Source organism: Rissa tridactyla, chromosome 7 (assembly GCF_028500815.1).
Source record: "Rissa tridactyla isolate bRisTri1 chromosome 7, bRisTri1.patW.cur.20221130, whole genome shotgun sequence".
NCBI classification, from domain to species: domain Eukaryota; kingdom Metazoa; phylum Chordata; class Aves; order Charadriiformes; family Laridae; genus Rissa; species Rissa tridactyla.
Window position 1 is genome coordinate 56,301,755 of NC_071472.1, and position 16,484 is coordinate 56,318,238.

The window sequence follows — 16,484 nt, forward strand, 5'->3', positions numbered from 1 at the left end:
AGGCAGCACATCATCTGTACCAGTGAATCAGCAGTATCCATCTGCCGACATCTGTGACTACGAGGAAGCTGCTCACAAACGAACACTGAAAAGCTCTTCCATTAAAGGCTGAGGTAGTACTAACAGCCACACCACCAGTTACTCATTACTGCTGCATCCATCTCACACTGCATCCACTTAAATTCTTTCAGGTTTTCAATATTTTCTTTATTTAAGAAAGCGTCCTTAGAACCAGAATTATTTTTTTTAAATGTGTATTTCCTTCCATATCCTGTCCTCCTACACAAAACACCAGTTTAACATAGTTTGTCAAAGTATTTGTGAAAACAATGGAGGGAGTTTGAAAAGATATTTTTTTCTTATTGAAGGGAACCATTGCCAGCCTTAATAACTTTGACCTTAACATAAATTTTTAATGTAAAAAGTTGTGTTGAGCATGTATAAAAAGTAACTCACGCAGCTATGCATTTCACATCTTTGTACTAGCAAAAGTACAAGGTATTTTTATTCAGATAAGCCTATAAAACACAATCAAGCTCATAATCGTAAATGGTTTTAACTAGCCACTGCAGAGAACCCATCATCCAGTGACACACTAGTATTAAAAACCCTAGCTATATTTTTACAATCGTATTTAATTTTGAAACAAACTTCTGTTTAATTGCCAAAAAAAAAATTGAACCTAACCCCAAAAGAAATGCAGTCCTATCAGGAAAATCCAGTTTTTCATACAAATTGGGAATGCGCTTACAAAAGACATTTCTTTACAAGCAAGACTTCAGTCTCCCAGCCCTGAATTTGGTATTTCAAGTTCAGCTGTGTAGCCAAGTACACTTGGCCTCTAAACACCGATCATCTCACAAGTGTTGGAGAGAGTCAAGAAATCACTGCTCTTGGGGAGGAAGCTTAAGCTGGAATCTCTTGGTTTGCTACCCGATTATCAAACTTGATGTACCATTAAAAGCACTATCCTAGAGAGAAATAACCCAAAACGATTAGATCATAATAACCTGCCAATTAACCATGACACAATTAAACCACTTAAATGAGAGCAAAGTCCTCAGAAGACAATGGAATCGAAATGCCGTACTTTAGCTGACTAAAGCTCCACCAGCACTTCTGCAGCACAGCACTGAATTACAGCTTAGCAGTTTTATAAACTGTTAAACATACAGCTGAAGCTATGCTAACAATGATTAAAAAACGTATTCTTAGTAGGAAAGAGGACTGGTGCTGGGCATTCAGTAGGTACCACAGCCAGTACAGAGAACTAGTGCTGGCCATCAGGTGGAAACTGAAGCAAAACACTAAGACCTTTGCTTGAGGACAACAATACAGAGGGAATTAATTTTAACAAACCTAACACAGTTGCCAAAAAAAATATTAATGTACAGTTTTGTACCATGCCATTTTTGCCTTTATGACTTTTTCTTCTCATTTTTGAGGGCAAACTGTGCAATTACTAAAATACAAAGTGAAGAAGCGAGCAAGTTTTGTGATGATGTTAGTGAAAACAAACCACACACAAGATGACAAGGCTGGGCCTGCTGATAGCTACTTTAAACCAATTTCTTACACTTTCATGTAAGGAGTGATTACCACATATATGCTTTCCTTTGCATCTTAATGCCGTATTTTGTCATTTATTTTTAAACTTTTCCTATGATCTCAGGAGATTGCATCGACCCTAGAACTCTAAAATTATTTTTCGACTGTTCCGTGTAATTTAAACTCTATATTTGACACAAAACTTACACAAGTTCCACTGCTCAGACAAGCTGCCCTCTGCAATGGGGACAATAAGCAAAAAAAGAAAAAAAAAAACAAACCAAATCAGTATGCAAACCAGTATCCTGAGCTTTTGAGTTGTGTTCACGACTGGGACATGATACAAATGCAGTAGCAACAACCCAGCTGCATTCTGCTCCTACATAAAAGCATTAAGTCCACACACTTTCTACCCGGTTCAACCCTGAACACAAAGAAACATAAAAGAAACACCTTTCCCAGGAAATGATGGCTAAGGTGATCGCTAGGAAACACAGCGCATGGAGAAAGCACCCCCTCATCGCACAGACAGGTCTGGAGTTGGACAGCGTGACAGAGTACCTAAAGTGTGACTTAGGAAAATTCTGTATTTTCGTCCTTCACCCTCAGGTAAAACTGCAGCATTAACCTTTCAAGCGAAAGTTGGCTACACTACGTGATAGCTGCTGAAGGACTAATGAATAAAAAAAGGGATTCAGAGGTTCAGTTTACCTAGAAAATAGATTTTGCATTTAAACAGAGGTTCATTTTGTCCATAAAGCATTCAAAGTATATGGTTCACAAACCCCACACTGGGAACAGAAAAACTTCATGGGCAGACCAAAGCTTACTCTGTGTCCGACAGGATTGTGTAAACGCTAAAAAGTGAAACCTATTGACCCACCACCCACAAACTAACTTCTCATCAGCATAAAATACATCCTGGAAATCTAAACTACTGCAGCCCGTGGGCCAGTGTCAGTTATAGCAACAATGACATCAAGGTTTTCCACACAACTCCCAGCATCTCCACTTCGCAGGACAGACGAGATGTGACCACACATCTGTACCATGATAAATCCTTTGACAAGTTTTTTCCCCACTCCCAGGAACAGGAAAAAACCCCACACAAACTCAAACACCAAACCAAATTGTATTCTTCGTGCAGAGGTGGATGTGCCATACAGACAATCCTCAAACCATTTCTGAAGCCCGCAAAGCTCAGTTGTTCTTATTATCAGAAAGAACCCCGATGTACTAATTTCACTCTTACTGTTGTTACACAAGAAGCGTTCTTTATTGGCTCTTGTAAAGGAACTGGAAATGGAGGCAGCATTTTAGCAAGCTACTTGAAACAGTCTGGTACAAACAGACGTATCGGAACAACAAAATTAATCTCTTAGTTTACAGTAGCCTTATTAATGTGTCAACACTGATTTCAAGGAGCGTATGTGTGATTTAACAGTTTACCAAGTTATTCTACTATTCAGGAGCAATACAAAGACAGAATGAAGTCACTGGCCAGACTCAGAAACTGCACGTAATAAGAAATTCAGATACAACCACTTTCTTAACTGAGTGTGAAATTCCGACCAGGGTGTTCTGCCGCATTTTAAATGCTGGCTAGAGAGTAAAGCTAAAGCTTAAATGTTCTAGACGTGAAGTTTCCCATATCCCTTCCCACAGCAAAAAGGGAACTGTACTCTCTTCAACCATTAAAACCTTACCTTAAGACCTTCAGTCTGTGGAGGGGGAACTCTGTTACACTACTTTCTTCCAAGTTTTCCAAAACTCTTACTTTACAATAAGCAATGGGATACCAATGAGATACTTAATTTCATTGCTGATTTTGAGAAGCAACAATAGAATTAAGCCTGGTAAACTTCAACTTGCTGATACCATCAAGAAGTATCTCAGAGGAATTACTCGTACAGAATTTCCTACGTGTGCTACCACCAGCTGTGCTAGCGGTAGCAATACTATATTGTTGTAAATAACCATTTTATGCACAAGCGGCTGCTGAGCACGATCACTGAAAACAGACATAAATTAAAAAAAAAAAAAAAAGATATCTGTAAGTTGACTGCCTGCCTATCGGTAGCAACAGCCGCTTTTTCCACATTGCTGTGGAACGCTCTGGTCTGGCCTTGCCCCGGGTACCAGGAAGGGGTGACCAGGGTCTCCACGGTGCTGTCACTGGCCTCGCTGCTCGGACCACGGGCCCGGTGGCCCGGGCAGCCCCCCCGGCTCGGGGAGCCCGACCCCCATCAGCAGCCCAGGGTTCCCACCGCTGCCACCCCCGCCTCTCGCCGGGCCGGCCAGACCTTCGGCGAGGGAGCTTTTTCGGCCGGTTCTCCGCCCCGGCGCAGCCCCCCCCCGGCCCGGGCAGAGGCCCGACCCCGCCGTCCGCCCGCTCACCTCCTCGCTCTCGCCGCGGGAGCCGGCTGCCAGGCGGGAGACGCTCTCCAGCACCTCGCAGAACTGCTCCAGGCTGACGGCCTCGTCGCCGCGGCTGAGGCGCTCCTCCAGCCAGCGCACCAGCGTGCTGTGGTGTCGCGACACCAGCGACTCGGGCAGCGCCGCCTCCCGCAGCCGCGCCGTGGCTTCCCGCAGCCGGGCCTGGTCCAGCAGCACCTCGGCCGGGGGCAGCGGCGGCGCCGGGCTGGCGGCGGCGGCGCCGGACGGGAAGGCAGCGCCGGGCTGAGGCGCGGCGGCCGCCCCCTCCATGCCTTCCTCGGCGCCCTCCTCCTCCTCCTCGCTGCTGTGGCTCGCCGCCGTCCCCATGAGCCCTTCGGAGGCGCCGGCGCTCGGCAGAGCCGCTTCTCCTCCTTCCTCCGGCCGCCGGCTCCGCCCGGTCCGGCCCGGCCCGGCTTAGTCAGCAACTTCCCGGCCCGCCGCACCTGTCAGCGCCCGCCGGCGGCGGCCGCGCCACACTGCCGCCAAGCGACACCCGGCGTCGCAAAGTCCCGCCCCGGAACGGCTGCGCCGCGCGACACTCAGCCGTAAAGCACACACACCCTCTATAACGGACACACACCGCACTGGCCACGCTGCCGTCAGCCGCCGCCACGCTGCCGTGCGGCGAAGAAAGTGTCGTGAAAGGTGACGGGCGCGGTCGTGTCGCGGCCCCATGCGGCGGGGTGCGGCAGCGGCGGCGGCGCTTCTGTGCCTGGGGGCCGCCTGCCTGCTGGGCCGCGGGTTCGATCCCCGCGCCTGGCTGCTGCCGCCGCCCCGCCACCGCCTGCTAAGTGCGGCCGAACTGGCCCGGTACCGGGGGGCGGAGGGCGATCCCGGCCTCTACCTCGCCGTGCTGGGCCGCGTCTTCGACGTGGAGCGCGGCCGCAAGCACTACGGCCCCGGCGGCGCCTACAGCGGCCTCGCAGGTAGGGCCTGAGGGGCGGGGAGGCGGGGGCGCCCTAGGACCTCGGGTTCGAGTCTCGGAGGGGCCTGATGGGGCTCAGAGCGGGCCTGGCAGGGTTCGATGGGGCCTGACAAGGGTCGGAAGGGCCTGACGGGGCTCACTGGGGCCTGACACGGCTGGGTGGGGGGTAGCGGGGCTCAGTGGGGGCTCGGAGGGGCCTGGCAGGCCTTGTCTGGGGCTCACTCCCTGTCTGGGGGGCTCAGGGCCTGTCTGCCCCTCAGGGAGAGATGCCACCAGAGCATTTGCCACGGGCGACTTCACCCCGATGGGGCTGGTGGACGACGTCTCGGGGCTGTTGCCGGGCGAGATGCTCGCCATCCAGAGCTGGCTCTCCTTCTACAGTGACAACTACGACCCCGTGGGTGAGTGGTTCTGGAAAGGGAAATGGGGCAGGTGGGCGAGGGTGGGCCTGTGGCGATGGCAGGTCCGGGACGCCGCTCTGTGTAGGCCAGGCTTCGTCTACAACATGTTGGACATGGTGAAGGTCCTTCACCTGCGCCGCTGGAGACTGAAAGCTGTGAGCGACCAGCTGGAGCAGCTGCTAAACCAGACCTAGTTTGAGGTCTGCTTTCCTCAAAGGCGAAGCTGAACGGTTTTTCTCCCCTGGGCTGTCAGCTGCAGCTCTCTGTCCTGCTTTTATTTGTCTCGGCTGAGCAGAAGGCGCGGAGCCAGCGCTGCGAGCACCGAAATTAGCAGGACTCAGGAGACTGTAGGAGCAGCGGTGCAGGGCAACTATTTTGGGGAATGAGGTGCATGGGCAGGAAAGACTTCTGGGATCTGCAGCTGAAAGTGGCATTGACTCTCTGTGCCTAAGCTTATCCTGCATAGATTTATTAACATGGGTAAATCACTGTGTGATCCAAGAATGGAAGGGATGTAAACTCAGTTTGGTTTTAAAATTGAACCACGGTGAGATCCTCCTTTATTTGTCTTTAAATAAAAATAATTAAAAAGAAATAACAAAACCAAAACAAGAACTATTAATTTTCCTAGCCTGGAAACACTGTGGTCTTAACTGATCTTCTCTCCCAGGGAAGCTGGTGGGCAGGTTCTACGATGAAAATGGAACACCAACAGAAGCCTTAAGGCAGGCAGAGGCTGCCATTGAGGAAGCTCTGACGTTCAAAGCAGAAAGCGAGCAGAGGAAGCAGCAGTTTCCACCCTGCAACTCTGAATGGAGCTCTGCTAAGGGCAGCCGATTCTGGTGCTCCAGACAGAGGTAAACTGCCTTCCTGCCATCATGCTTGGACCCTTTGGAGCAAAGAATTTCTGCCCTTTTTTTGGATGCCCTGAGCTTTGTCATTGCCTCTTCCAGCAGGAGTGGCATAGGAAGATGTCCTAGGTCCTGCAGTCGCCGTGCTCTGTAGTCTGTAGGTGAGGTCTGCTGACAGAAGGGCACGGTGCTAACATGCCGAGTGCTGGCACGGCTGGAGCACACCAGGCATGGTCCCTTCCCCTGCCTGCATTCCCCCGGCTGTGCTTTCTGACAGGGGCAGAACAGCAGCCCTGTTCTGACAGCAGCCCCAGGGCTGTTCCCTGCGCCAGGTTGAGCCGCTGCTGCTCTGTGAATCGGAGTCCCCAGATTTTCTCTGCCAGTCCAGAAACCACTCGTAGCCTCCACCCAGTCTGGAGTTGCCCGGAGGTGCAGGTTGGGCTGGTGAAAGTGTTCTCCAGCATGAGGCAGCGGAGGGGAACTCTGCTCACTGACCTGGTGAGCGGGTAAAAGGAAAACAAAGTTTCATCGCAGTCATTATGCTTTTAGGAACTATTTCTGAGGCTAAAACTCTTCTGTCACACTGGAATCAAAATCAGGTTTCAGAATTTGCCACATGTGCATGTGATCCTCCTGTTCTCAGGAAAACAGGACAGAAATCCCATTAGGACCGTCTGCTGCATTCGAACAGGTTTTTTTCACCTATTGGGAATGCAAGGATTAGCTCATGTTTTTCAGTTTCACAACCTGTCTCACAGGCTACTGCCACAAGAGTTTTCACTTAAAACCGCATAAAAATGAGGTTGAGCTTTGAACAGTCATTTCCTACTTGGCCTATTTAATCATATTTCTCTCTCAGTTTAGGGACTATTTTGTTTGAAGATGAAATCATTTCAAAGACCGCATTGCAAAATGTGTCGGCTTCATTTCGGTACACCAGTAGCACTGCGTACCTTGGGGAATCTGCTTCTATGCGTGAACGAGCTTGGGTGCAGCCTTGGGACTGGGTCTTCTGTGGTAATCACTTGTGTAAGAGTTTAGAGGCTTAAAAAAATGCCGTAGTTAGAGGAACAGGCTGGATTTGGCCCATAAAGAGACATTATGAAGTCGTTGCGGAAATACTTGAGACTTTTTTGTTTCTTTTGCCCTAGTTCTCAAAACCACCGTGTTCAGTCGTGGCACAGAAGGCAGCGTGTGGTTATCTGTGAGCAATTAGCTACCCCCAGAAAAGGCATTTTGCCATTAGACACACTGTGCTACATAAGGCTATGATTCTATTTCCAGCAATAGAAACGTGGGAAGCCAAAGTCGGTCGCTCCCAGAAGGGTGAGAGCATGTAGCAGCGCCGATGGCACTAGGTTCAGCCACAGGTTTCTGAAGCACAGTCAATAAAAAAGTATCAGAAAGCTGTGGGATGTTGGCTACTGGGAGCAAAGGCTACCTCAGTGAGTGTATCGTTAGTTCTAACTCTCCCAGATTGTCTTGGGTTTTACCTAATTCTTCTCAGTTCACTGGAAGCATTTTCATGGGTTTGAATTGTAATTTATTTTTTTTTTTCATTCTTAGTGGGGGAGTGAACAGAGACTGGGCTGGGGTCCCTCGGAAGCTGTACCGACCCGGTTCGAGGGGGAGTGACTGCGTGTGCGTGAGGACTACTGGTCCCCCGTGGGGCCAGCCGGACTCCAGCGAGCACAGCGACAGGGGCGACCTGGACAACCCTCACCTGGAGCAATATGACGGCTGCCATCCACTGGCCGAGCAGTGTGTCCTAAGGGTGTGATTCCGAGCGCTGGATCCGAGGTGGGCGTAGGGTCCTGAAGCAAAACGTTGCACCTTGGGTGGGCAGCTCCAGCTTTATTCCCTTCCGTCTGTGCAAAGGGAGCAATAACAATCTCATGTTATTCGTGACTCTCTTTTAATGTACGGAGACGGAGAAGGAAACACTTCAGCCAAGTTAGTGGCTAAAAAACCAGCAACAGGATGCTTTTGTTCTCAGTGCTTTATTCCTATGGTATTTTTACATCTGGTGAAAAACTGTAAGATGCGCAACCAGAATTATATTTAAAAACTGATTTCTTGTGCAGTCAGGAAATAGATGCTTGTGTGCACGGTGGCGGGTGCGATGTGTTGTGTTTTAAGGCAGCGAGGTAGTGAGCACAAGAACCGCTGCATCACCACCGCCTCGGTTTACGCACAGTCCTCCAGGTGCTTGAACTCTGCCAGCTGCATTGTAGTGCTAATGCTTCTTCCCGGGCATCCGATTTACTCCAAAGAGTTTGAAGGGAGCAGGGAGAAGCGTGAATTTCTCCTACAGTTAAGGTACATAGTGTCTAGGTGTGCAGTTTAGTTATACACGAGCTTTATCAAGTTCTTGGAGTACCGAAGGCAAAGGTCATAGCTGTATTTCCTCATTTAGTGTTTGTATTAGATACTGTGCAAAGAAGATATTGAAAGCCACCTACGAGGATCATCATTTTATATTAACCTCACCATCCTGGGCCTCTGATTCACTGCTTTCAAACTACTCCGATCAGAGATCGGTAGTTTTAGGTAGGCAATAACAAAAGCTCTGTAGCAACACAACTGTCCTGCTGTAACCTGCCTCCTGTTTCCATCCTGGTAGATGAGCTCCCATCTGGTACGTGTCGGTCAGACTATAAGCCAAGGCTGGATGTCCCCTCACAAGGCCCAGCTCCCCTCAAGTCTGTACACATTTTAACACAGCTGGCAAAATTCAGCAACACGAGCGACTCCCAGAAGAGCAGGGCAAGTTATTACCATTTCTGTGCAGGGCTGGAAAGGACAAGGGAGGACCCGCACGGGGCTTGGGTGCTATAAACCCCAGCAGGGAAGCAGTTGCTGTTTCTTGGAGTCTACCCTTAGAATCAGTTTCTGGTGTAGCTGCAGCCTCAAGAGAGACACGCAGATGACACGGAGTCCAGCAGTGGCAGAGATCCATGCTGAGCTGAGTTCAGGTCTGTCCTTAAGGCAGCTGCCACCTACGTATAAAGAGCCAAGAGCCATTTATAAACTCATCAGTTTTGGGCTACTACCACCTCTAAAGAAAGTCCCACAAAGCTAAGTAATTAGTGAATAACTAGGGAGATTACAGGAGGCCTGGCAGCGTTGCTTCAAAGCAAGAGCGATAACGCGATTGCAGTGGCAGCAGGACATAGTTCAGCACTTCCCCCTGGGATGTTTTGATGGGGCTGGAGCTGCCGTGGACAGGAGCCACACAGCGGTTCAAACGTGTATGTGCTTAGTGTGGTGTTTTGGGGGGTGGCGGGGTTTAGCCTGGGTCTGTCGTGTTTCTTTTCCACTGTAACCTTGACGAGAAGTCCTCTAAGGCACTGTCGGTCAGCAGTGGCAGTTGTACGCGTGGCTGAGTGGCAGCAGAGCCATCGCACATCATCACGCTTTTAAAACTGAAACTTAGCCCTGGGCTTGTGCCCTCGTTGGGGTCGCAGCAGGCAACTCATTTCACACAAGAACCCTAATGCTAAAGCTGTGTAAAGCCTGCAGGAAAGAGCTGCAAAGCTTTGTCGTCTCCACAACTTGGTGGCCATTACAAGTGTCAGCAGGTCATTTGCTTTTGGACACGTCTCCTTTAACGAGAACTTGCATTTAGAGGCCAAACCATCCCCCAAAGTGATTGGCAAGTGTCTTTAAAATAGCTTTAAAAGTTGCAGCAAATTCCAGATTACTAGTCCATAGTTTAGTGTTTGGAAACACCGGGGGGAAGTCTCCTTTGCACTCAGAATAAGTCATCTATTAAAGCAGAGAAGGAGACTCCCTCGCTGAGCTGAAGCGCTCCAAGATTATCTTGTTTCTACTCCAGCTCAAAGGCTCAGCTCTTTATCTACCCGCCCATCCCAGGAGAGGAAAGGGTGGGGAGAAGCCCAGCAATAGCTACACAGGGTCACGTCAGCACAGACAGTGCTCTAATAAAGCTCACCATTCGTCTGTGGTTTAGTAAGTTTTATTAATAAAAGGCGAATGCATCACAATCTCACCAAGCTGTTTTGGTTGTTTCGCTATTGCACTGAAGCTCCCCTTTCCCCACAGCGAAGCTGCAGCAGGTACACGCTCCTCCAGGAGGCCGCGCTGCCCACACCGGTCTGCAACTGAACACACTCCAGCTCCCCGCAGCTTCTCCACGTAAACGCAGCCCAGCCGAGAGCTGACTGACATCGTGAACCAGCTCTGGCCCGGAGGGAGCTGGGATTGCTTTGTAAGAAATACTAGACTTGCCTATAGTCAAAGGCATTCAAGACACGCGTATGGTATAAACTAGAAGACTAGACCTTGTCAGCCAGAGTAACAGTTCCAGCAGTTCCACGTTAAAATGAACACCTGGAATAATCTCACAACAAAGAATACGTGTTCCAGCCCCAGTTTTCCACGCGGCTGGTGAAGGATAGCTTGCAGAGGGGCAGCTGTCTCTACAGGAGAAGATACTTTCTTAACAAGGCTTCCACCTCACAATGCGTTATCTAGTTATGCATTTTATTACAAGTAGAATCATTACACAACAAAGTAATGCATATTGGAAAAATACATTTTTACAATGACTCCAGACAATCAGTGCAGATAAAATGCCATTGTTCTAAGACTTCCTTTTCTATTTCACAGAGGGTAGTAGAAGGTTCAGTTATTCTTTGTCACTCACACAAGCTTGGATTTTTCTAGAGATGAGTTTGCTCAGTTCCCAGCTCTGCTGGTTACAGGAAAAAGAGGACTTGCCTACTAACATTTGATCTACAACAAAACCCAGCCTCGGCCTCCCATATTGTTAGGTGTTAATTTAGGAGCACTAGGTGAGGAGTTGCACAAGCCATGGATCTCCAGCACAGGAAGTCATTAAGGCATCTGTCAGCTTTTAGCCAGCAGCTTGCGACACTCGCTCGGTTAGCGCCTTCCCCACTACCTCCTCACTCCGCTTAGTGGCGTGAAACAGTGACTGCACCTTTTGCAGATACCCCAATTAAAACCGAAGCCCGACCACATTTTGTGCTTGTGTAAGAGCGCCGGATGACTGCAATCAAAAGGAATCCAGCCTCGGAACAAAAAGCTACAGTAGGAACCACCGCAGACCTCCCGTGCAGCCCCGCTGAAGTGCCTGAAGCCTGGTGTGACAGCATCACTTCCCAGGGACAGAAGTTGGTTTTCCACACACCCTTTTGTTCAGCTCTTGGCAGATTTGAGTCTCAAATTAATAGATACCACTCAAAGACAGCAGGGGCAAGGGGGGCGGGGGGTTCGGTCACAACTGTAGTATGCTACAAAAAGGAAGAGAGGTCGTTTATGGAGTTAGAAATGTGTCGGCCACTACTACGTTACCAAGGGCCTCCATTCACGTTTGTACCCTGCAGCGGAGCACTGCCAGCAAAACTCCCCAAAGGTCTCAGAGGTGAGAGTTCAGACCAATCCTGGGCAGAGTGCATGAAGGACTGAGCCCCCCAGCTGGTTGGGGGGCAGAGGGGGGGAAGTCAGCCTCTCTAGCTGAAGCACTAGAACAGAACTAACCGGGGGTTTAGTTCCGGCTGCGAGCTTTTCCCTTTTGACTCTGACAGAAAGCTAGTTAGTGTTGGCTGGAAGGAAACTATCTCCAAGGCACTTTAAAGTGATCAAATTCGCTGAATTCAGTTGCTTTAAATTTAATGAACACTTCAGGCTGTACGTTAGTTCATCAATAATTAGCTTTCCTTTCAGACTTCACTAAGAAACCTGGTACAGTATTGGCTGTAAACAGCAAATCAGGAGCATCACGTACCGTTTCCCAGAGCTTCAGGCAGTTATAATTAATATTCTAATTTTAAAAAAGCACAACTAGCCAGCCTTAAACTTGCCATTCAGTGAAGCTGAATTTTCAGATCTACATTTTTCACCATTTAAAAGGTTGCTTATTCTGTCAGAACCAAGCTCCCTGTTCCCTTGCCCCCTCCATCAGAGAAGTCACTGAAAAAACCCCATGTTTAAATGCTTTAGCAATTCCATGTTGTGCAGTTTTCCAATTAAGCAGAAGTCCATAGGCTGCAGCCTTGGAAGAACACTCCTCTACCACCATCCTTCAGTACTGTGAGTACACACCAGCCACTCCATAGCACTGTAGCTCCAAACAAAGAAGGAAGTCAACATGATGTCACGGGATACGCTAGAGTCAAGACTCCCTTCACCAAATGCACTTGCTCTCCACCATCATTCTTTCACTCCTAGAGACTCGCAACCGGTGAGATCCTGAAACATCCAGTCCACTGTTTCCTAAAGCACAGTGTTTTCCATCATCCATTTCACTCAAAAAAAACAAACTGTGGCTTGCAGTTAAATGCTTCAGACATGATTATCTTCCACCCCATTCGCCCAGACCATTACGCCAGAGATGCACCATTTGTACTAACCGTGTTACAGAGACCAGTTGTGTTACCCAGGGCATTCTGTTGGAACACGACAGCAGCAGACGTTAAACAGTGAGGCAAATTTGTATTAGCATCCATTATTCTCCTCTAGTGTTACAAGGGTGAGATTCCAGTTATAATATACGCATATTGGAAGATCAAAGTGCAGATCAAGTGAGACTTGATGTGAAATTCATCGTGCAAATGTCAACAGTTTCACCCTCTCCCACCCTTTTCTTGTACAAGTTTGAGAAAAACCTCAAGCAAGTCTCCCACAAAAGCAGCAGTCTGGTTTGCCACCTCATCTTACTGACAAGTGACTACTCCAAGCAGGACAATGTGTCACCAGCTTGTCCGTACTCTACACTGGAGATAACAGTCATTAAATAAATGCACACCAGTTCATGGAGCAGAGATGAGCAATGCTGAGTCTAAACTAGGTTCATTTCTTGGGATGACGACAGCCTTAACATGGCGTGTAGTTTTGCTCAAGTGCACTATTTTATTTCCCTCTGCCTGAAGCCTTTGCCCAACCAAACCATAACCTTGTCTATCAGCAGTTTTTCCCTATTTACTTAGACAACGTGGCGTTGGATTTTTGCAGATTCAGCATGTTTAAGAGAGCACGACCAGCCTAGATGAAGAAACTGCAGCTTAATCCAAACGCCTGGCACCGCACTGCCAGCTCAGAATCCTTCCTTCAAGGCCAGAGGCTTCATGTTAACAGTGAGCCTCCAAATACGCTCCCGCTCACCAGCAATCCTGCTGAAACTGGACCCAAGTGTAATGCCTAGAGGCGCAGCACACCTCGCACTGGTAGGGTCGCTGACTCTCCTGCAGCAGTTAACCAGGGTCTTTAAACCAAAGGAAAGTGCTACTCTCCCTCCTGGGATTCATAATGCACTTCAGCATTTATTGCCGTATTGCGAGTTAGGCTCCTTCACCAGCCTTAGTGTTTCTCCATTTAGCATATGCTTAGGCCTTTCAGCGCACTTCTGTTCATTTGTACAAGTTTCATGAATTGGAAGGACTAGCAATGTAAATATGAAAGTGCAACAAAGACTTCGACGGCTCTAGCAGGTATGAGCAAGAGTATTTGCTGGCTAAAACAATCTTGCACTTCTCTTGAACATGCCAAAGCTAATGAGACGTTTACTGAGGAGGTATCAAGACGTGGGTCTGCAATTCTGACTGCTTTGCATCAGATGTTGTAAAGCTTTCTGTTGTAAGGCCACAATTCTCGAGCTATGCTTAGAACTACTCCCACTTCTGAAGAGTTTCTGGAAATGAAGAGTGGTTGCAACAGCTCAGTCTAGCTTCACAAGAAGTCTTCTCTAGAGAAAGGGAACATTTATCTTTAAGACAAAGCAAAGAGAGATACCTGGTTACCCTGAAGCTTAATGCCATCTCTACTAAGCAGCCTGAAAGCCACAGGGCTTAATAGAGTTGCTCAGTGCAAAGCACCATGTCAAGGACAGACCTGTTTCATGTTAATTCAAACATCAGCCTAACAATTTTAGCTTCCGTATCCCACCGCAACTAGAAGAGGGTCCAAATTCTTTTGTCACTTGGTTTCAATGATCCACTCGAATTCCTAGTGAAGTCTATCACAGCCCAATACATTTACAGTCACACAAAGTCATTTATACCAGAATATATCATAACAGGGTCCTTAATTAGTTCAGTCTATTGCAGAAGACGTGTATAGGCCTCCTCTTCCCTATCCAGAGGGCTTGTAAGCAGAGCTGCTGTCAGGAGCACTGACTGGGAATCCCTTTACTTCCACAGCGTACTAGGAGACTCCTCCCAGAGTCAGGACATCAAAGCAGATGTTGCAAACTCGAACTGGCTTGTTCAGATCAAATTTTATGATAGGAATCTCTTTTGTTGAGCACTTATGGCAGAGCAGGCGTCCACAGTGTCGGCTGTTGACAGAAGAGGGGTGAGAGAAAATGTGAGTTCACTCACGGTGAACACCAGGATTTTGCCGTTCGGTATTCCGCAAGGATAGTACCACTAAAAAGGTTCAGTATGAAGCATTACATTTTTCTTGTATCTACTGGTATCTCGTGTAATAACCGGATACTAATGCCAAAAGACACGTGCTGCTTCTATACCAGCCAGTCACCTAGTACTACTGTAACTGATGCACGTGCAGTTTCTCTGGCACACTGGGCAATCTGACCTGTGCTAGGAGATAAGTCTTGGCTTAACTTCCATCTACCCAGCAAACTTCGTAGAAGTTCAGACTGGTTAAGAAAAGGCAACTCTTGTCTCCACAAGAGCAACTCATGTCAGCACCTTCAGTCACTTCCACGTTACAAACACCACCCCCAACCTGCGCTGGCAGTAGCTGCCCAAATCTGTCACCCATTTCGGAGCAAGTCAGCCCCACTACTGAAAGCAGGTGTCCAAAACCTCTGTTTCACTACTGGAACTTTGACATGATTTCTCATTTCCAACCAGTCAGAACAGTAAGTGCACAAAGTCCTTAGAATGCAATTTTAGTCAGACCACAAGTTACTGATCCAGGACGCAGAACGTTTCAGCTGCATTACTGGCTGTATACCTATGTTAACATGGGGGTTTCCTAAACAGCCAGAAGGAACGAGCCTAGCTACATGTGGAAAAGGAATCCGTTTCCTTGTAAGTACAGCAGGATGTGTCATATTACCAGTGATGCTTTCTTGTCGTGACTCCAAATTTGGCAGTGCATTCATAGCAGTTGGAGCCATCACACCAGGGAGGTTCTTTTGTCAGCATATCTGTTAGAGGCAAAAATGTAACGGCAAAATGGGCTCGGACACCTCTTGAGCACACTGTAACATTAAGGAGGCTTTTTCTAGTTCTAGGTTGCATCCAGCGTAATTGATTTAACTACTCCTGCAGTAGCTGCAGCCTTGTTTGTAGGAAAGGTGATGCTGATGAAAGCCACTATGTAGCACAAGTTAAGAAGCCGTACCCAGGTTTTAAGCTACATTAGACTGTAACACCAGACAGAAGTCTCCACGTCTATCCTTCCAGAAAAAGCCATATTTAAGTTTAACAGGTCTGCACTGTGCAACTTTTCAGTTGATCATGAGAAAAATTAGTACTTCTACCGCCCCATTTAAAGTAGTAGAATATTTAGAAGTTCAGCCCCTCAGAAATTACTGTGACCCCAGTCAGATGCCCAGAGATCTTTCCTCCACCAAAGTATCTCAGAAGCATAAGCTGAAAGCCCCCTCCCACCGTAGCACGCAGTACTTACCTAGCAACCTAAAGAGAAGCTGTTTTGTAGCAACTTGGTAGTTGAAGATATTGACTCCTTGATTATTGTTAACTCCAAGACGAGCCCCAGCTCTCACTATTGCACGACACAAGTTAGCATTTCCCTTCATGTAAGCCAACAGGAGCACTGAAAAATAAAAGCCAGATACCTCCCTGTTAACAGAATGGTAGGTCTTGTGCTAGACTCAGTCCAGAGTAGGAGCTTTAGTTCGTTTAAGTTTCCATGTAAAGTTTGCATCTTACTGTATTTAACATACTCCTGCCAATTATTCCAGTAATTTGAAAGTCTCTCAAGTCACTTCTAAGTTTAATAGTTGTTGAATCTCACCTACCTGTGTTTCCTTCAGCGTCAGGTTTGTCTAGAGGGTATTCTGGCATACACTCCAAGAAGAGGTCACAGATGGCTGCTGCATTATCTTTCCCATATTGCCCCAAAATATGCATTGGTGACTGGCCTCTGGGGAAAAAAAGTTTGCCATCCTGATCAAAGTCTGCTTGCTACTACAGTTACTCATCCAACTCATTCTTGTCCAAGTTAGGTGTACCACTGTGTACGTCTGACCCCAAGTAACTCAGTACGTCATACACAACTGCCTACTTCAACTTCCTTCTCCTGGTATACGTCATTTCCATACAGCATGCTCTGCACACTGCACTG

At 47.9% G+C, this 16,484-nt stretch overlaps 3 protein-coding genes across 8 annotated transcripts in view; 1 reads left to right on the forward strand and 2 right to left on the reverse strand.

Moving 5' to 3' along the window:
* Window positions 1-4,457, reverse strand: part of ZZEF1 (zinc finger ZZ-type and EF-hand domain containing 1) — a 60,068-nt gene extending 55,611 nt beyond the window's left edge. For both annotated transcript variants that reach the window (XM_054208227.1, XM_054208226.1), the window contains exon 1: window positions 3,946-4,457. In XM_054208227.1, coding sequence (XP_054064202.1) covers window positions 3,946-4,311 — 366 coding nt within the window. In that variant the 5' untranslated portion in view covers window positions 4,312-4,457. The remainder of the gene's footprint in view (window positions 1-3,945) is intronic.
* A 178-nt stretch (window positions 4,458-4,635) lies between these two features.
* Window positions 4,636-10,173, forward strand: LOC128912403 (neuferricin). 2 transcript variants are annotated; one of them, XM_054208235.1, is made up of 4 exons: window positions 4,636-4,910; window positions 5,152-5,310; window positions 5,981-6,167; window positions 7,728-10,173. In XM_054208235.1, the coding sequence occupies exons 1-4, from the start codon at window positions 4,658-4,660 to the stop codon at window positions 7,939-7,941; spliced, it is 813 nt and encodes a 270-aa protein (XP_054064210.1). In that variant the 5' UTR covers window positions 4,636-4,657; the 3' UTR covers window positions 7,942-10,173. The 2 variants fall into 2 exon arrangements, with proteins under 2 accessions (XP_054064210.1, XP_054064211.1); XM_054208236.1 differs by having other exon boundaries at window positions 5,170-5,310.
* A 477-nt stretch (window positions 10,174-10,650) lies between these two features.
* Window positions 10,651-16,484, reverse strand: part of ANKFY1 (ankyrin repeat and FYVE domain containing 1) — a 35,331-nt gene continuing 29,497 nt past the window's right edge. For all 4 annotated transcript variants that reach the window (XM_054208230.1, XM_054208229.1, XM_054208231.1 and 1 more), the window contains 4 exons: window positions 16,159-16,283; window positions 15,807-15,953; window positions 15,231-15,321; window positions 10,651-14,481 (listed from right to left, as the gene is read on the reverse strand). In XM_054208230.1, the coding sequence (XP_054064205.1) occupies window positions 14,349-14,481; window positions 15,231-15,321; window positions 15,807-15,953; window positions 16,159-16,283 (496 nt within the window). In that variant the 3' untranslated portion in view covers window positions 10,651-14,348. The remainder of the gene's footprint in view (window positions 14,482-15,230; window positions 15,322-15,806; window positions 15,954-16,158; window positions 16,284-16,484) is intronic.

What these genes read in the sequence shown, in the direction of transcription:
- LOC128912403 (XM_054208235.1), top strand. Translation starts at nt 4,658, where the DNA reads ATGCGGCGGGGTGCGGCAGCGGCGGCGGCGCTTCTGTGCCTGGGGGCC. An exon ending in CGCCTACAGCGGCCTCGCAG is followed by an intron (nt 4,911 to 5,151) that starts GTAGGGCCTGAG and finishes TGGGGGGCTCAG; the next exon opens with GGCCTGTCTGCCCCTCAGGG. An exon ending in TTCTGGTGCTCCAGACAGAG is followed by an intron (nt 6,168 to 7,727) that starts GTAAACTGCCTT and finishes TTTCATTCTTAG; the next exon opens with TGGGGGAGTGAACAGAGACT.